Source organism: Helianthus annuus, chromosome 12 (genome assembly GCF_002127325.2).
Source record: "Helianthus annuus cultivar XRQ/B chromosome 12, HanXRQr2.0-SUNRISE, whole genome shotgun sequence".
NCBI classification, from domain to species: Eukaryota; Viridiplantae; Streptophyta; class Magnoliopsida; order Asterales; family Asteraceae; genus Helianthus; species Helianthus annuus.
The window spans coordinates 51,281,839-51,303,476 of NC_035444.2; the positions used below are offsets into that span (position 1 = coordinate 51,281,839).

Sequence of the window (21,638 nt, forward strand, 5' to 3'; positions counted from 1 at the left end):
TTCATGACTGACTGTTATTAAACATTCTTCAAAACTCAAGTCATGAACCCCATTTTCACAAAACCTATGTATCTCACAGGCATTTTTATGCTGACGTACCTACTTTCACATGTTGTTTTCAGGAGCTATTCCATAGGACGATGATCATGATTCTAGGGCGGACCTGTGCCTTAGAGCCTAAAAATGAAAGTTTGAACTAGCTTAATTATGTTTTGATTTCCGTACTCTCTTTCTAAGACAATGTAACACCTTGTTTATAAATAAAATACAACTTGTATGCCATGGTTATGTAACAATTTAATTCTGTCCACGACACTCCCCGGCGTTTCCGCCGCGGTTGCATGTTACAACGCGGCCGGGGTGTGACAGAAGAGTTGGTATCAGAGCCATTGGTTATAGGGAATTAGGTTATTAGTAATGCTTTGACCTAGACTATAACTTTCTAGGACCCTAACACAAGTTATCTTGTGTTTAGAGTTTAAAACATGCACATCACCTATCCTTAGGTGATAACCACAACGGGAACTTCGGTTCCGAATCCGCTTTTGAAAATTAATCATCTGTTCTAGGATGATTGATTACTAGGTTTTGAACCCTCTGTTATAAGGTTTTGAACCCTCTGTTATAAGGTTTTGAACCCTCTGTTATAAGGTTTGAAACCTCTATTATAAGGTTTTGAACCCCTTTGGGTTTTCAAAAAAAAATCCCGTCAAAGTGTTGGGTTAATAGTGTGAACACGTGCGAACTGGAAGGGTGAATGCCTGTACCCTGAGTTTTCTGTCTAAGGCTAGAGTGTTCGTACAAATCCACATAATCGGACCAGTCACTCCTACCTGGGAAACTCTTGGGGTGAGTGTTCACTTATAGGCGAGCATGTCTTCGCGATACACTAATTCTGACCCATTTACTTTGACTAGACATTTCACGTCGCTTATTTACTTTGCGATGCATAACCGCCATCTTTGCTTTTGATTGCTTTTGCTTCATCTCATTCTCTTCATCCAATCATCTCACTCGTTTCATTTCATGTTTTTCTCTTCTAGAATGCCTCCTCGACGCGACAACCAGATAGCTACTGCCGAGCTGGCGGAGATTATTGCACAGCAGATGGCTGCTCAATTTCCGAATCTCTTTGCTCAATGGAACCAGGCCAACAACAACAATGGTACATGCAAATACAAGGATTTTAACCAGGCTAAGCCACTCAAGTTTAGTGGTTCTGAAGGAGCAACTGGGCTTCTTCAGTGGTTCGAGAGCATCGAGAACACTTTTCGCCATGTGCAGTGTCCGGATAATCGCAAGGTCGAGTTTTCTTCGAGCGTGTTTCAGAAGAGGGCTCTTACATGGTGGAATGGGGTTATGAGAGATCAAGGTGCAGAAGTTGCTCTAGCTCAGACATGGGCTCAACTGAGAGCTCTTATGATGAGGGAGTTTTGTCCTCGTCATGAACAACGAGCGTTGGAGAAGGAATTTGATGTGTTGAAGCAAGATAGTGGCGAGCACAGGGCTTATACAGATAGGTTTGAGGAGCTGAGTCTTCTTTGCCCGACTATGGTTACCCCACTCGATAAGGCCATCGAAAGATACATCGACGGCCTACCTGACTCAGTACAAGATATCCTTACTGGTAGCAACCCTACCACACTTCGTCAGGCAATCGAGTTATCAGCGACACTGACTGAGTCGCAGATCCGAAAGAATAAACTACACAGGAAGGGTGACAAGGGCAAGAAGCAGTCGGCTGACAAGGAGGATAGTAAGAAAGGTCAGAACAAGAAGGGAAAGGACTCTGGTTCCTCAAGGGGGTCAAGGAAGCGTAAGGCTTCCCAAAATTTTGCTGTGACTGCCCAAGCTAACCAGGCAGCTCCCAACCAGCCTCCAGCAAAGAAACCCTATTCAGGAAGTGCACCTTTGTGCAATCAATGCAACAGTCACCATCAGCCGCAATATCAGTGCCGTTTCTGTACTAACTGTGGGAAATCAGGTCATCTTGCCAATGTTTGTCGGTTTGCTCAGAACCGCGCAGTACAGAACCCTGCTCCACAAGTTGCTCAACAACAAGGTCAGGTTGCACGACCAAACTACCCACCAGGTGCTTGTTATAACTGTGGGGATCTGACCCACTACAGAAATCGGTGTCCAAGACTAGTCAACCAGAACCAGAATGCAAACCAGAATCCGGCACCGGCTCGAGGTCGAGTCTTTAACATGAATGCACAAGAAGCACAAGCAGACAACGAAGTAGTGAACGGTACGTTCTTTATTAATAATCAGCCAGCATCTGTTCTTTTTGATTCAGGTGCCGACAAGAGCTTTGTGTCATTGTCTTTTGAGACAATGCTTTGCGTGTCTAGAACGAAACTAGGTAAACCTTTGACAGTAGAGGTTGCCAGTGGTGAACCCATCGTTCTTAATTCTGTTCTACGCAACTGCCAGTTGAACCTTAACGACCATATTTTTCCTATTGACCTCACGCCAATGCAACTTGGAAGCTTCGATGTTATTGTGGGAATGGATTGGTTATCTAAGCATCGCGCAGAGATAGTATGTTCTGAGAAGATTGTTCGTATACCGCTGTCGACAGGCGAGATCCTACAAGTTCGTGGTGAGAAGCCTGCCGGTGGTCTCAAACTCATGTCTTGTTTTAAAGCACGGAAGTATCTGCGAAAGCACTATGTGGCTTTCTTAGCACATGTTACAGCAGATAAAGGCAAGGGTAAGTCTATTTCAGATATTCCTGTCGTTCGGGATTATTCCGAAGTATTCCCTGAAGACTTACCTGGTCTACCTCCAGCACGCCAAGTCGAGTTCCGTATTGATCTCGTACCTGGTGCAAATCCCGTTGCCAGAGCTCCATATCGTCTTGCACCGTCCGAGATGCAAGAGTTGTCCAAACAGCTGCAGGAACTCTCCGACAAAGGTTTTATCCGTCCTAGCTTTTCACCCTGGGGTGCTCCCGTTCTCTTTGTAAAGAAGAAGGATGGATCTTTTAGGATGTGTATCGATTATCGTGAGCTTAACAAGCTTACCATCAAGAATCGATATCCCCTACCTCGCATTGATGATCTCTTCGATCAATTACAAGGCGCATCTTACTTTTCAAAGATTGATCTACGATCTGGATATCATCAGCTTCGTGTACATGAAGAAGACATTCCCAAGACAGCGTTCCGTACTCGTTATGGACATTACGAGTTCACAGTCATGCCATTCGGTTTGACTAATGCTCCTGCTGTTTTCATGGACTTAATGAATAGGGTCTGCAAGCCTTATTTAGATAAGTTCATCATTGTTTTCATTGATGACATTTTGATATATTCTAAGACGCGAGCTGATCATGAGCAACATCTCCGTCTTACTTTGGAACTCCTAAAGAAAGAACAACTTTTCGCCAAATTCTCCAAGTGTGAATTCTGGCTTAAAGAGGTTCAATTCTTGGGACATATTGTCAACGAACAAGGTATTCATGTAGATCCCTCCAAGATCAGTGCGATTAAGGATTGGGATACTCCTACTACCCCTACTGAAGTTCGTTCTTTTCTTGGTCTAGCGGGTTATTACCGCCGCTTCATAGAAAATTTCTCGAAGATTGCAGTTCCTCTAACTGCTCTAACTCAGAACAACAAGCCATTTGATTGGGGAGTCAAACAAGAGGAAGCGTTTCAGACTTTGAAACAAAAGCTTTGCGACGCGCCTGTCCTAACATTGCCTGAGGGCAACGATGATTTCGTCGTTTATTGTGATGCATCTAAATTAGGTCTCGGCTGCGTCCTGATGCAAAGAAACAAAGTCATAGCATACGCATCAAGGCAGTTGAAGATACATGAGAAGAACTACACCACTCATGATCTTGAGTTGGGTGCAGTTGTCTTCGCTCTTAAGATCTGAAGACACTATTTGTACGGAACAAAATGTGTGGTTTTCACTGACCACAAAAGTCTTCAACATATCTTCAATCAAAAGGAACTCAACATGAGGCAAAGACGTTGGGTTGAACTTCTAAACGACTACGACTGCGAGATTCGCTACCATCCTGGTAAGGCGAATGTCGTAGCCGATGCATTGAGTCGCAAGGAACGTATTAAGCTTCATTGTGTACGTGTCCAATCTGTTATTCAAACCGATATCCAAGCCCGTATTTCTCAGGCTCAACAAGCTTGTGTTTCACAAGGTTTAATGGATAAGGAATTTCCTTATCACATAACACCTGCTCTAGAACTGAAGGACAATGGATCATATTACTTCATGGACCGTTTGTGGGTCCCGAGCCAAGATAATCTTCGTACCTTGCTTATGGATGAAGCCCATAAGTCTCGTTATTCTATTCATCCTGGCTCAGATAAGATGTATAGGGATCTTCGTATTCAGTATTGGTGGCCTGGTATGAAGAAAGACATTGCCTTATACGTATCCAAATGCCTTACTTGTCTTAAGGTTAAGGCTGAACATCAGCGTCCTTCCGGATTATTGGAACAACCAGAGATCCCAGTTTGGAAATGGGAAAACATTACTATGGATCTCATTACTAAACTCCCGCGCACAAAGAAAGGTCACGATGCCATCTGGGTAATCGTTGATCGTCTTACCAAGTCAGCGCATTTCTTGCCAATCCGTGAGGATTTTTCGGCTGACAAACTTGCTCAAATCTACGTAGATGAAATTGTAGCTCGACATGGTGTTCCTTTGAGCATCATTTCTGACAGAGATGCTCGTTTCACTTCTCATTTTTGGAGAACCATGCAGTCTGCTATGGGGTCTCAACTCAATTTGAGCACGGCCTATCATCCGCAAACGGATGGTCAATCTGAAAGAACAATCCAGACACTGGAGGATATGCTTAGAGCTTGTGTGATCGACTTTGGTGGTAGTTGGGATTCACATCTTCCGTTGATTGAATTCTCCTACAACAACAGTTATCACTCCAGCATCAACATGGCTCCTTTCGAGGCTCTCTATGGTCGAAAATGTCGTTCACCAGTCTGCTGGAATGAGATTGGCGAGGCTCAACTTACTGGACCTGCCCTCATTTTAGAGACAACAGATAAGGTAAAGAAAGTTCGTGATAACCTTCAGGCAGCTAGAAGCCGTCAGAAGAATTACGCGGACCTAAAACGCAAACCCTTGGATTTTCAAGTCGGTGATCGTGTATTACTTAAGGTCTCACCTTGGAAAGGTGTGATCAGATTCGGAAAGAAAGGAAAACTTGCACCTAGATATGTTGGACCATTCAAGATCGTCGAAAGAATCGGTAAGGTAGCCTACAGACTTGAGTTACCTCCTGAACTTGGAAATGTTCATCCAACCTTTCACGTATCCAATCTCAAGAGGTGTTTAGCCGATGAGAACCCCCACATACCGCTTGATGAAATTCGTGTTGATAAAACACTGAAATTTGTTGAGAAACCGGTAGAAATCATGGAACGTGAAGTCAAGTGGCTCAAACGCAAGCGCATTCCTTTGGTCAAGGTTCGTTGGGAATCTAAGCATGGACCCGAGTTTACTTGGGAACGTGAAGATCAAATGAAGGCAAAATATCCGCATCTTTTTCAATCAGTTTCCTCTAAATAAATTTCGGGACGAAATTTCCACAAGTAGGGGAGACTGTAACATTTGTGCTTGTAATCATTATGAACAGTTCAATTATCAATAAAACAATGTTATTTTATCCCAATGATTGTTTGGTTGTGTTTTGCATTTTTCATGTTTTGACTTTTGTTCAAATTCAAACTCTACATCGCATTCTGGAGAATTATACGCAAACTGGTGCGTAAACGTACTCAGTTTTATGCGACAAATACTCCGGAACATCAACATATACTCAACATACCTTAAATAACCTTTACATAACTTAGAAATAAGTTTTGAAGGCTTTGGTATAGCAAAAACAAGTTAATTCGCTTACAGGGACTAAACTTGACAAACTGCGAAAGTATGCCAATTTGAACTGTAACGGACATTCCGGAAGATGTCCATAAGTTAAACATACCATAAATATCCTTTACATAGCTTAGAAATAGGCTTTGAGGGGTTTGGTATGCTAAAACAAACTTTTGGATCATTCAGGGACTAAAAGTGTCAAAAAGTGCATAAGTTTGCACTTTCGCGCATAACTTACGTTCTGAATACATCCGGACATCCAAAAATTTATGTAAGCATCCTTATATTATGCCTTAGTGTTTGGCATGAGAAAAATCCATTCGTCGCGTCATTTGGATCGTCTTTCACGCTTATGCGCATTCCGTCGTAATTAAGCGAACATTTCGATCGTACGGCCAAACGAACCGACATCCGACATATTTTTGGGCATGTTTCATGTCCACAATGTTTAGGCATCATTTTAGGGCCTTAAAGATGGCTTTACAGGTCTTAGAAGGGCTGGAAATAGCTTAAACACGCAACAGGGACCAAAAGTGTAAATTCTGCAAGTGGTGCAGATCAGAGGGGCCAGGCGGCCCGCGTAAGGATTTCCCAAAACATGAGGCGGGCCGCGTGAACATGTCTGACAGAAGATTTTGCATTTAATGCAGAATCTGGCCTTTCGTTCGATCAAAGGGCGATGCCTTTTCACCCAAATGAAGGGCCAAGGGTCAAGTTCACTGAATCTAACCCCTGGACACATGTACGCATGAGATCAAGGCACGATATTCGATAAAACGATCCTAACGGTTCCACCTTTCCTATAAATACCCCCCCCCATTTGAGTAAAAACCCACAAAATCAGATCTAAAGCTCTAAGTTGAAACCATTGTTTCATACCTGAGCTATTTGGTCTTGATTAGCACTCGGGGACCCTCCGTAAGTCTTCTTTCGCTCATTTATTCGCTTTTCGAGTCCGAAAGTCAACGTTTTGTTGACTTTCTGCATTGACCAGCTTATGGTCGATGCGAAGTTCATGGAACTTCATAACGTGAGCGTGATCACGATGGTCATGGTCCGTAGTGACCATACCTACTGATCACCACGTTATCTAGGCTCGGTGACGAGTCGTAGTTTCGGCCAAAATGTGCATTCTTGCATATTTTGTAACCAAACTACTCGTGGGCATCAAAGCCGTTTGTTTTGATGTCAAACCTGTTTCTAAACTTAGTTAAGCATGTTCTAACATGCTTAGCTCGTCACTTTTAGTTTAGTGCTTATATAGGGTCGTAAGGTAAGCGATCTAAACCATCGCTTATGCTTTCGAACCCGACCCATTTGGTCGGTCATTAGGACCTGACCAAACACATTAGGTGACCATAGCTATAACCTTCCGAGGTTATACCTTGTGGTCACGATGTTAGGCGTTCCAGACGCGTTCTACGCGAGCGACGCGTTAGGGTAGCGTAAGCTACCTAAACGGGTCGTGATGGACCGTAAGCACTTAGGTTAAGTTTCATTTTAGTATGTAGGCTTTGTTAAACCATATTACACGAGTCTCCATACTCGTTTGGTTTACGAACCCGCGTACTATCCGATCCTTCCGATTTGGTCCGGTATATTAACATAGCTACCTATTAGGTGCCGTTTGATATCCCGTGACCTCTAGCATTATCTGGTTATTATACAAGAACTCCAAAGCAATCTCAGGTGAGTACATTGAACCCCTCTTTTACTGTTTTCCAAACTGTTTTGGGGGTGAAACACATGTGCCTATCTGTTACATTCATGCTTTCCATGTTTTCACATCATATGCCTGCTATGTTGTTAGTACATTATAGTACATGATTTCATTACATTTTATGCTAGGTATGCCCATTGTGTGCGTACTTAGTACATTGATTTACATAACATTTTTGTTGCATATGTTTACTCAGCATATGGACACATTGATTTACATGAACATTTCTGTTGCATATGTTTACTCAGCATATGGACACATTGATTTACATAAACATTTCTGTTGCATATGTTTACTCAGCATATGGACACATTGATTTACATGAACATTTCTGCTGCATATGTTTACTCAGCATATGGGCACATGCCTTCATTTTGTTATGACATTTGGTTTGTTTAACATGGGACAATACATTCATTAACATTAGCTACGCCGTTCGTTAGTAGGTAGTGGTACCATAGGAATTGACAACTCCCATTCCTGAAGTCCTGGGTTTGATAGGACTGGAAGGAATGACCGAATTCGATATACATAACTTAGATAAACCTTTAATTTGTTTAAGGGTTTATCGCCGCAGTCTCAAGGCTTGGATGTATGCATAGTTTACAATACCACATAAATGTTAATATCAATAGAGCATGCATTTCCCGCAGAACATAACGCTGATTTAAACCACGTTTTACTTCAACGACTTGTTTTGTGCATATGGTTTAAGTTGATACATTTCGCTTACCATACATGATACATTTTGGGATTACACATTACATGATTTACATTGAACATAAACACGTCGACATTGACATATACATTTGGTGGTTTACACTTGAGCATAAACACTTGACATGGATTACAATAACACTTGACATTTGGTTTACACATGAACAATTTACATGGTGGATTGGTTTGGGTAAATGATTTAAGTAACGTGGCGTATGTAATATGATACAAACATGGTGGATACGCCGCTGGTACTTCCTATATATAAATGTTTGTATAATATTACATATCGTGGCGTTGTCTAAGTCATTTCAGTTTAGACACATCACATTTTACATAAATAACATTTTCTTCACAAGACATTATTTTCACAAACAACTTATCTTATTCAACTCATTTTACTTGGTTATTCGTTTAACCTTGCACTTATCTATACATATCGTTGATGTTATCGTTTTTCAAATGATTTACAAAGCAAAACAAATTACAAGGTTCATGACTGACTGTTATTAAACATTCTTCAAAACTCAAGTCATGAACCCCATTTTCACAAAACCTATGTATCTCACAGGCATTTTTATGCTGACGTACCTACTTTCACATGTGTTTTCAGGAGCTATTCCATAGGACGATGATCATGATTCTAGGGCGGACCTGTGCCTTAGAGCCTAAAAATGAAGTTTGAACTAGCTTAATTATGTTTTGATTTCCGTACTCTCTTTCTAAGACAATGTAACACCTTGTTTATAAATAAAATACAACTTGTATGCCATGGTTATGTAACAATTTAATTCTGTCCACGACACTCCCCGGCGTTTCCGCCGCGGTTGCATGTTACACGCGGCCGGGGTGTGACAATTTCGTTCCCGGATAGTCCTTAGGCCTAACATCAGTTAGTTTTCTCAGTTAAGAGGATGTGAAATGACAAAAATGCCATTACTATAAAATAAAATAACTTAACCTATTAAATAGATTTATTTATTTATGGGACCAACTCCTTTAAAAAAAATAACAACCCTCCCCTACCTTCCTCTCTCTTTCTTCTCTCTTCCCCCTGCAACTCCGTCATCCCAATTTTTCCGGCAACATGGGATGATTAAGAGAGAAAGGGTTGGCGGTTGCACCCAAGCCCACTCCAACTATAAATCTTTTCACCAACATTTCTCCAAAGTGAAAGAGGAAAAGGGTGAAGAACAACCTTAGGGATAACTTTTGCAAAGCATCTTCTTCTTGGCAGAGGCTCACACCCTTTCAAAGATCAACTTTTGTCCAAGACTCCAATCATCTGGGCAAGCTCCATTAGGTTTATAATTCATATAACTAGACAAAGATTAGGGATTCGTATGTAACACGCATCTTAGAAATTTCAAAAGGAAAACACAGTAACTATACCTGAATCGGAAAGTGGAGAAGCTCACCGGAAACTTTGATTTTTGGCCGGAACCCCAGATTAGGTTCCCGTTATAGCTGGTGTCCGGCATCATCGCCATTAATCCGTCACTGTGCCGCCACCATGGTCGCTTCTCTAACCGAAACCCTGGTAACGGTCACCTACATCCACCACCGTCAACTTTAGCCGCCACCATGGTCGCTGTTTTCTCAATCTCGTTTCTCTCTAACTCTCGTGTTCTCAATCTTGTCTTCAACTGGATCTTCATCATGTTGCTGGTGGTCTCATTGGTGATCTTCAACTAGATCTTCTTCATGTTGCAGGTGGAGTGAGATGATAGAGAGAAGAAAGAGAGAGGAAGGTGGGGGTGGGGTTGTTATTTTGTTTTTTAATTTTTTATAAAGGAGGGGGTTCCACAAATAAATAAATCTATTTAATAGGTTAAATTATTTTGTTTTATAGTAAGAGTATTTTTATCATTTCACATCCTTTTAACTGAGAAACTAACTGATGTTAGGCCTAGGGACTATCCGGGAACGAAATTGCAAAAGTTGGGGACCATAGCTATAATTTTAGAAAGTTGAGGACTAAAGGTGAAAAAAAGGCAAACCACAAAGACTATCAGACTATCTGATCATTTAAATCTATCTATATATAAAATAAGATCCTCTATCTCTCTCTCTCTACCCCTCCCTCCATCACCAATAACCACCACCACACAACCACTGTTAGCAAACCTCCACCTTCACTACCACCAACACTCTCAATATAACTACCAAACCTTCACACCAGAACACGTTGGCAATTGGTTCATATAGCAACACTCATTTAAATGGATAAAAAGGAATATTAGCAAGCAAGATCCCAATTGCCTCTTGAAATGGATATTGTACCAAAAGAAAAAAAGACCATACTTGCACTGTGAGCCCAAACAAGAAATATTTAATTACATTAATCCATAATCACTCCTTTGTGAAAAAAAAGAACCGATAATGTGAGACAAATTTGCTAGAGAGTTAGACATCTTTAAAAAAAAAAAAAAAGAGTAAAGTACAATTTCCGTCTCTATGGTTTACACCCATTCTCACATACAAATCCAATTTGAAAAAAAAAATGGTCATTCTATGCCCTGTAATTGTCAATTGAAATCAATAACGTCCCTGGTTCAAACTTATGTTAGTTGATCGTCCATTTTGTTTGTCGGTGTGAAGGGCATGTTGGTAATTTCACCCAAATCTAACCCTTCTACACCTTTTTAATCTTTAAACATCTCTCATAACCAAAATTTTGATCCTTGTTTCCCCAAAACCATCCCGCGTTGACGAACCCCACCGGTGACATCACACCTCCGGCCATCTAACCCTAAAATCAAGTCCAATCATCGACGGGTTAAGCCAATACGCTGTCATTCTCATTACTTTCCACGTTATCCGTACGCCATTATGTGAAATTTGGTTTTAAACTTTGATTTCGTGATTTGTGTCATGTATAAAATCTGAAATGTAGTTTGTTTTTCATGGAATTCTAGTTGGAATAAGGGTCCAAGTGACCAGGCAGCACATCAGGATCGAATACCGGGTCTTGATGTGGACGGGAAAGGGCTTTCGGGTATGTTGGATTAATGGTCAGGGGTAACCCATGTTTGGGTATGTAACAATGATGTATGATTGATGATATTTGACAATGATGAATGATGGTATTTAACTATTCTTATTGTTGTTTATATTGAATGAGGCATATTTAGTTAACGATGGAATGTACCTAAGATAGTCTGAACGATAGAATGTACCTAAGATAGTCTTGAGAAACACACCTAACAGTCACCCCCAATCAATCGCATCCGTGAGTGGGGCAAGGCCTATCCCAGTAACGCCCCCAATAGCGCCCGTGTAGCAGTGTGTCATGCCCAAAGTTGGTGAGAGATAGCATGTGGATAACACCCACTACACTTTTTTTTTCTACCCCAATGAAGGCACGCATCACACGCTCAAATACGTGTCGGGACAGAAAAATAGAATAATGCTTAACCAGTTTGAAGTAAGAAAACTTGAACAAATGTCAATGGTCAATGACAGCGCAACAATTGGAATAATTAATATCCAGAGTATATTTGACCAACTAATTCTACATTTCCGGTCCAATCACATACCTCATATTTTCCTTATTTTCCCACTACCTAAAGGGCTTCGGTTGAATGGTACTTATTTGTCTTTGATGATATGTTGAATTAAACTTGCATTATAGTGACTTCAGTCTTCAACCTAGCAAGAAGTCGACAAATGTGGGCACGTTGTATGTGTTTTAAATGACATAGAAACAAGAAAAAAGTTTGGATTATATTCAAATGTCGATTCTCTCGTTTTCTCCTAATACAGGAATTAGCATACTCGTATTTGGATCAATCAAACAAAGAAAGAGGGTTAGAAATGGAACCAGCTTAAGTCGTACTTAAGTTTTGCTACGTTTGTAACTAAGGACTCATATTATATCGAGGAAACGTCCTGAAGGGCCAAACTTTTGAACAAGTTCCTTCCTATGGGACGTCGGTCCTTGTTTTTTTAATATTAAGATTATCCTCTAATTTTCTTTATTTGATTTTGTTAAATTTTGATTGTAGAAAAGCTAGATTTTATAAGTTCACGAGTTTAGTAGGTAGTTTAAATTTAAATTTATGTTGTCAATTGCCATTTCCGATATTTTTGGTAAATCCTGAAATTTTAGATTTTATGGTAACATCAATCATGCGTAATAAGTATTACAGAGGTGTTAAGGGGGCATAACACCCCAAACACCGTCGCCTTATAGGGACGTGAATGATGACGGCCGTTTCTAATATAAAGCCAAATGAGGAGAAAAAAAATTAGAAAAGTAATAACTGAAAGGGCGCCAATGGGGTGGTAGTCCATTGACATACGCAAAACTTTTAAAACACGTGGGTTTGTGCGTGAGTCGTGAGAGGTCTTGGATTCAAGTCCCACAAATAATATAGAGTAAAATAAATTTGTCTTTCAAAAAAATAATTGAAAGGGCATTGGGTGTTAACTATTGAACATTTTTTGAATGGGTGTTTTGATGCTAATTTAACGAAAAAATGTCGCTTAATGGACATTAACCTTTACGGACGATATAAAAAGAAGGTTTGATGTCGTAATATATCAATATTTTTCTCAAAGGGTTTATCCTTTTTTATAATTTTTTACGTTATGGATCGGTTCCGGTCTTCCAGATATTATTCCATATATAAGTTTGCAAGTTTTTTGTGCATCATCAATTGTACATTGAGCTTTGGGAGTTTTTCAAAAATAAAACTTGATTTTTTTACTTTTAACCCAAAGGTTTTACCTTTTTCAATTTTAACCCTACATAATTTGTTTTTTAACTTTAACCCAAAACTTTTTATTATTTGCAATTTAACTTCGCAAGTTTTGTCACTTATACTTTTCATTTTTCGCAAATTTTCGTTTTACGTATAGTTCTAAATTTTTTCGAGTTAATACGACGCAACATACATGTGTGGTTCAACGTTTTTAACCTCTATTTTCCCATGTTTGACGGGTTCGTCGCAACACACATACCCTAGGTCGAATCAGTGTTGGTGGTCGATGACGGTTGTGTGACATTAGTACTATTTGACAATGTTTTACGTCCTGTCGCAACGCGGGGTGTGCTTTGGGGTTTTTCAAAGAAAAAATACTCATGCATATGGTTGTCGTAACGTTGGCTTTGGGGGTTTTCCAAAAAAAATGATTTTTTTTACTTTTCACCCAAAAGTATTTCATAAATTACTTTTAACCCAAAACTATTTGTTTTATTACGTCTAACCCAAAACTTTTTATCTTTTGCAATCTATTATCATAACTTTTTTTTACTTTCAACTTGGTCCTTTATAGTTTTCATTTTCCGCAAATTTTTCGCTTTATGCTTGGTTCTAAATTTTATGACTTAACACATCGCAACGTGCGTCTTTGGTTTAACGGTTTTACGTTCGTTCTAATTTTGCGAGTTAAAACGACGCAGCGTGCGTGTGTGGGTGAACGTTTTTACATCGTCTATTTTTCCGCGTTTGACAAGTTTAACATAACGTGCGAGTCCTAGATCGACTTAGTTATAACTAAAGATTCCCCGCCGCATTGCAGCGGGTCACAATCCTAGTTATTAACAAAAATCTTGAAATTGAAAGATAGCGCTTTTATCTATACTATATAATAAAAGAAACCTGTTTTTGAACACTTGTCATTCTCTCATTTAATTGATTAAAGTTATTAATAATACTAATAATAATAATATTTAATCTAAATTGATACAGATTTTTATTATTAATAATATTTAATCAAATCTAAAATCTAATCTAATACAAATTTTTATTATCAATAATATTTAATCAAATCTAAAATATATTGTGATTTGAATGATGTATTATCAATTTGTTATATATTCAATATGCATTTTAGCACCTATAAATTATAATACGCAACATATAACCGAGAATTTACATGTCAAATGACTAGAGGTATAGGTTTATTTTAACATGAATATATGGTATAAGAAACGAGAGGAAAAAAACTATTCTTATGATTCTCTTACAAATGCATAATAATTATTAGCTTGACCATGGGTATAGGGATCGTCTAATTAGGTCAGAAAAAAAGTACCCAAAGTTATCTTTCGAATTAATTCTTAATAATAATATTATTTCATATATTAATAAGCAACTTATATATGCATTATCACTTGTACCTTTGGCTTAGGGAGTGATTCAAAAAAAAAAAACTTGATTTTTCCACATCTAAGCCAAACATTTCATATTTTACATTTTAACCCCTTTTTATTTTTTTTTTTACTTTTAACCTAAGTTTTCCATCTTTTATAATTTAACACAACACTTTATTATCTACAACTTTCGTACCCCATACTATTTATCTTTTGCGTCGTTCTAAATTTTGCGAGTTAACATGTTGTACCGTGCATGTGAGGTTCAACGTTTTTGCTCTATTTTTTCATATTTGACTGACCCGTCGCAACGCGTCCATTTTCCCCTTTTGAAAAGTTCGCCGCAACGGGTGGGTTGTAGATCGACTAAGTTATTATTTTCTACGTTTTACGTTTCTGGTTAATTTCTTCGTATTAAGACACTGTAACGGGTGTGTGTGGTTCAACGATTTTAGTCTGCTTTTCGTTCAAGGTAATTTTTACCATTTTATCTATTTTATTTTTACGATGTTGAGAGTCAATGTGGTTGTGGCATTGGTGCTACTTGGCACGATTTTACGAACGTTTTTAACCTATTAAATTTTTTACTAATTTTTTGTTTCGGTTTACCCCTATACTTCCTTTACTTTAAAATTATATTTTACGTGCATATTTTATGTACGTGTATGTGTAGATATGATTTCTTCTACATTCCGACGTAAACTCTTTATAGGCGAGTCAGGTCAAATATAATACGTTTTCGTTTAAAGAAACCATTTTTACGTGCATATTTCTAGGTACATTTTCGTATAAAGTTATGATTGTTCGATATGAATTCCATTTACTTTACGTTTGACCCAATCACAATGCTTATACAGGTTACACCGAGTTTAACTGGACACGTCGAATGTGTGTTTTCATATGGTGAATGTATCATATACCGTTTGGACTAATCCATTCAATGTTTACGATGTACCCGCGCCGCAACGCGGGCGGGTCTTAACCCTAGTTTAATCTAAATTAATACAAATTTTTATTATTAATAATATTTAATCAAATCTAAAATCTAATCTAATACAAATTTTTATTATCAATAATATTTAATCAAATCTAATAAGAATTCATACGAATTCCAAAGTTGATATTAACTTTCAAATAATTAAAAAAAATCCACCTAACATCACAGATGCTTCTGTTAAATTCGATTAATTAATTTGTTCAACAATCATTATTATATTTATCATTCAGTACAGTTAACCAATTTATCATCATACAACCTCTCACCTGTTCAATGATATGATTTTTCAATCTTATATTAACTAAATAAATAAAGATTAATATTCAATCTTATCCTACTTTAAATATAAAAAAATCCGTTAGTTCAGATTAATATTCAATCTTATCCTACTTTAAATATAAAAAAAATCCGTTAGTTTTTTAAATATATTTTTTTATTATTTGGTATATAAAATCATATTTATTCAACCCATGTATACACGAGAGTTTTTAAAAATATAACTTCTTTTATTATTTGGTAAACAATATTACATTTATTCAACCCGTGTAATACAATGGTTTTAAAGATATAATTTTTTTTATTATTTGGTATATAATATTACATTTGTTCAACCGGTACAATACATATGGTTCTTATAGATATAACTTATTTTATTATTTAATATATAAAATTACATTTCTTCAACTCGTACAATAAATGAGGCTTTTAAAAAGATAATGTTTTATTATTTGGTATATAAAATTCATTTATTTAACCCGTGTAATACACGGGGTTATAACCTAGTAATACTATTATGGGTGGAGATACAATAGGAAGTTTATTTGGCTAGGAAGGATAGGAAGTGATCTTGACCATCCATTAAGTTAATCAAGGGCTAAGATTAAATCAGGGAAATTGAAAGGAATAAAAGAGGCGCGTGAGTTTGTTCAAGGGTATTCTAGTCAATCCAAGCCAATAGTTTCTCTCTCCTCCAATTCCCCCCCATTTTTTAAACGTTAATAACTCTTTCATACGACATTATTTTTTTATAAAAATTGCACCAAAAAAACGAGCGTTTTTTTATCTTTAAAACGAGTATACTATTGCTATATTTTAAAAAAAAAAAATTTTAAAACCCAGTTGCGTAAAACGCAATAGAAAACCACTAGTTACGTAAAACGCAATGAAAAAAAAAACCTAAAAAATGACATTTTTCTAAAACGCAATGGACCAAAAACACAAAGAAATGACTTATTTGTAAAACGCAATGGCCAGAAAACACACAGAAATGTCTTATTTGTAAAACGCAATGGCCAGAAAACACATAAAAATGTGTTCTACCTAAAACGCAATGCACCAAAAACACAAAGAAATGACTTATTTGTAAAACGCAATGGCCAGAAAACACACAGAAATGTCTTATTTGTAAAACGCAATGGCCAGAAAACACATAAAAATGTGTTCTACCTAAAACGCAATGCACCAAAAACACAAAGAAATGACTTATTTGTAAAACGCAATGGCCAGAAAACACACAGAAATGTCTTATTTGTAAAACGCAATGGCCAGAAAACACATAAAAATGTGTTTTACCTAAAACGCAATGCACCAAAAACACAAAGAAATGTCTTATATGTAAAACGCAATGGCCAGAAAACACTTAAAAATGACTCATTCTAAAACGCAGCTCAACCCCAGCCAGGGGCTCTGCCCCTTGGACCCCGCCAGGGGCTGCCGCCCCTGGGACCCCGCTACCGGGGGCTGCCGCCCCCGGACCCCCGCAAAGATTGTAAAACGCAATGACTAAATCAAAAACCCAGATCATGAAAATGAAATTAAAGAATTTCTTACATGGATCGAAGCCGATTTCTTCATCAATTGACAAATTTTGAATGATAGAAACACTTATCAACGCTCGAATCGAACGAATCGAGTGATTATCTCCAAAATCACCGGAAAAAACGAGATTTTTTTATGAAATTAAACTGGGTTTTCTTCAAAAAAAGCTAAAGAACACGTTGATCGGGTTCTGAATCATTGATTGGTGATGAAAATCGCACTATAATGTAGTGATTATTGAGATAGAAAGTGAAGAAATAGTTGAAGATGGTGGGTTTTGAAAATGGTGGGTTTTTGAATTTACTGGGTTTTGAAAAAGGAAGAAGAAGGAGTTGGATTGACTAAAATACCCTTTCTCTTTATTTTAAAATTTGCCACATGTCATAATCCTATGACTTCCTATCCTTCCTAGCGAAAATTAACTTCCTATTTGATCTTTTCCCTTGATATCAAATAAGTAATTGGGTGTAGACCTTTTTTCGATCCTCATCCTTGGCAGTATTACTTTATAGAAATGTCATACATATTAAGTTTAAATAAACACAAACAAACTCTTTTATGATAAGAAAATTAAGGTTTACTATTTATTGGATTATGTAAGATTCACTATTCTAAAACTAGCAAACTAACCTATAATTAATTGGGAAAAAATATTTATGATATTTAACAATAACAATGTTACAAAAAAAGATTTAATTCAAATAATGTAGTATATGTAATAAGTTGGGTTGAATAGCAATTTGTTATATTTAGGGTTGTCCCGAGAATGATAAAAAATTTTAGGCCTTGTACGAGACAAAAAATTAGGGGCCCCTCCCTATAATTGGTATTGATTGAATCTTGGTTTCGTTCGATGTGATACGAAATGGGTACTCGATAAAAATAATATTATGCCCAATTGGTTTTTATAAGTATAAGTATAAAATTTAATATACTAAAGTCGTAATATCACATTATCATATCCAACATTCTTATTATTTCTTCGTGTTACGATAAAAGTCGCTTATAAATGAAGGTATAACTTTAACTAGGATAAAACAATAGATAATAAAATATTATATATAAAGATATATGTCCAATGTGCATCAATTATTGTGAAATTAAGAAAAAAATTGTTTGAAAGGAAGGATCGAAATTGCGCCCATATTTTTTTTAGGTAGTTAACCAGTAGACCAAAGACCATCGTTTAATTGTCTAAGAAATAAAACCTTTTGACGTATAAAATTCTGGAAATAAAAAAAAAAGACGGAAATGCAAGATGAGAGAATCGAATCGTAGACTTCAAATATAAAATGCAGTGTGATTACCAATTGAGCAATTGTAGGTGATTATAAAAAAAAAATTATTTATAGTATGTATAATATATAACACCTTTTAAAAACTTTCGGGCCCTCTAGAAATTTGGGCGTCCGGCTGTCGCTCGGCTTGGCCAGCCCAATAGCCACCAATTTTATAAAATTGTTGTTTGTTAAGAATAAGATTTGATTCAAATAATGTAGTATACGTAATAAGTTGGGGTGACTAGCTATTTTTATAAAATCTTTTGTTTGGTAAGAATATATTTTATCAAGTTTGGGTGAATGTTAATGGATTAGGATTTAGGATCAAAGGAAAAATAATTAAGATGGGTAAGAAAGATTTTAGTCCATTAATTTTAGATTTGTGGGTTGTGTTAGTTTTAGAGAAAATAAAATAGTGGAATGGTATAAAAGGAATTCTACATTTATTGACTTTCTCTCTCTATATACAATGCACAATTCAATTCTCCCCATCAATTTAAAACGCCCATAACTGTTTCGTACGACATTTTTTTTCAAAAAAAGTTTACCATAATAACAAGCGTTTTTTATCTTTAATATGAGTATGATATTGCTATATAAAAATAAAATAAATAATTTCTGTTTTACTGGGTTTTCTTCGCATTGTGTTAAAAGTTAAGGTTATTTTGTCTTTCAACTGGATTTTGGTCATTACGTTTTTACTAGGGTTTCTATACATTGTGTTATTATCAAAACTTATAGTTTGTCCATTGTGTTTAGTCTATTGTTCATTGTGTTTTATTATGTTGTTCATTGTGTTTTTAGTCTGTTGTTCATTGTGTTTTTACTCTTTTATTTATTGTGTTTTTTGGCTGTTATTTATTGTGTTTTTTTTGCTGTTGTTCATTGTGTCTTTTATCTGTTGTCATCAATTGTGTTTTTAGTCTACTTTCCGTTGCGTTTTTACTTTGATACTTATTGTGTTTTATATTATGTCTATTGTGTTTTAGTCTGTTGTTCATTATTTCTTTTATTTGTTGTCATCAATTGTGTTTTTGGTTTATACTTTCTATTGTGTTTTTGTTTGATACTCGTTGTGTTATACATATGTCCATTGTGCAATATGCAACTGGATTTCGAGTTCTTTTCTAAAAAAAATTATAAAAACAGAGTACTCATATTAAAGATAAAAACACTCGATTTTTTTTTGGTATATATTTTTTTAAAACAAATGACGTATAAAAAGTTACGTACGTTTAAAAACAAGGGGAATAGCATGTGACTTGCATGTGCATATTCTTTTTTTATTCCCTTGCACAAAATTTCCCTTCCCACTTAATTTCTCCTTAGACAATTGTCACTCTATCGTGGCTTCTTACACTTCTTATTTTTAAATCTTTTTGTACTATAACTCAACCTGAATATTCATAACTCGTCTTATATCCATTACATGGTATTCACCAAAAGTTTATCTTAACTATGAAACAATGTTTTCAGGACCGCATCGGACGTCGAATCAATCCCATTACCGACCACTTATCGGTCCGGTCGAACCAGATGTAAGAACCAAGTGATGATGTAAATGTAATAAAAATAAATAAGGTAAAAGAGAAAAACTTAAATCAAATTCCGGTTCAGGAACCTGGGTTTCCGGTCTTACTGTTGGTTACTGGTCCAACCTGCCTGTTCGACTCAAACTAGGTTTGATAGGGTGAACCAGACCGGCCAAATTCCCATTTGACGGTCCGACCGACCGGTCTGGTCTGGTTTTCAAAACACTCCTAAGAATATCTCACTAATCAAGGTAGTGATCATCTTTACAAGCTTCCCCTAAGATAATATCACTAGTACTTCTCCATTATGATAATTACGAAGCAATCACCTTTCCCGTCTCACTAACAAGGTAGTGATCATATCTTTACATCTCACTATTTGGTAGTATCACCACTTGAATGTCTCACTAGTTTAGGTAGTCATCACCTCTACTCTTATATCTCGCTAATATAGGTGATGGTCACCCCTACTATTCTCACTAACTTTGACAATGATCTTTAATTACATACAAGAATGTTTAATGAATACTACAATAGTAGTACCAATTCTTTTCTCTCTTGAACCTTTGTGTGACAACCGGCAAATTTTCAGGTTAATTCTTACATCCTAATCATATGTTTATGTATTAATTCTGTGCAATTGGACTTAATTAATGTTAACTGATTCCATAAAGTCTAGCAAGGTCAAGGAAAATGCATGGGTCTGCATTTGATAAGCGTTAGATATCGTCTTATCACGTAACGCTAAAAGTGTCCAAAACAAAAGTTAGTGATTATCTGATAAACTTCTAAAGCTGAACTGTTCTAATACACCTAGAACATTAAATCAGTGGCATTATTATGTGTTTGGTATGAAAAATAGATAACAACATAATACACATATATTAACATCATATTTTCCGGTTTTATCACGTATAGAGGGCTGTAAACGAACCGAACTATGTTCGTTCGATTAGCTTAACTAACGAACACGAACAAAAAAATTAGTTCGGTTAGCTTAGCCAACAAATACGAACAAAGGTCTCGTTCGTTCGACTGCGTTCGTGAACATTCTGTAATATATTCGGTTACGTTCGTTCGCGTTTGTTTGATTATCTTAAAAGAATAATAAATAATAAACCTTTTTATCTAAATATATTGAAAACTTGAAACGCATTTTCTTTATAAGTTAGCTAAAATTTAGACATTCAAGACATTTTTTTTTGTATAATTATGTCTAAGTTAGTTAAACTTTGAATAGTTATGTCTAGGTTAGTTAAACTTGATTCATCTGGTGGTTGTAGTTGACTTCTTGTGTTTTGATTTATTATTTGATGGTTGTATTTAACTACTTATGTCTAATGTTTAAGGTTAACAATGTTTTTATTTTTTATTTTCAAGCTAAATGTTCGTTTACCTTCGTTTTTATTCGTTTGTGTTCGAGACCGGTGTTCACGAACTGTTCGTGAACAATTGAATTTCCTTAACAAACGATCACGAACATAAACTTATGTTCGGTATGTGTTCGTGAATAGTTCACGAACATGTTATTTTCCTTAACGAACAAACACGAACATGGCCTTATTCATGTTTGTTCGGTTCGATTACAGCCCTACAC

General features: G+C 36.6%; 1 protein-coding gene across 1 annotated transcript in view; it reads left to right on the forward strand.

Moving 5' to 3' along the window:
- The window catches only part of LOC110894995 (protein IQ-DOMAIN 1), a 19,888-nt gene extending 7,743 nt beyond the window's left edge, over positions 1–12,145 (forward strand). Inside the window, exon 5 of the mRNA XM_035981265.1 lies at positions 12,080–12,145. Within this exon, the coding sequence (XP_035837158.1) occupies positions 12,080–12,145 (66 nt within the window). The remainder of the gene's footprint in view (positions 1–12,079) is intronic.
- The last annotated feature ends 9,493 nt before the right edge of the window (positions 12,146–21,638 follow it).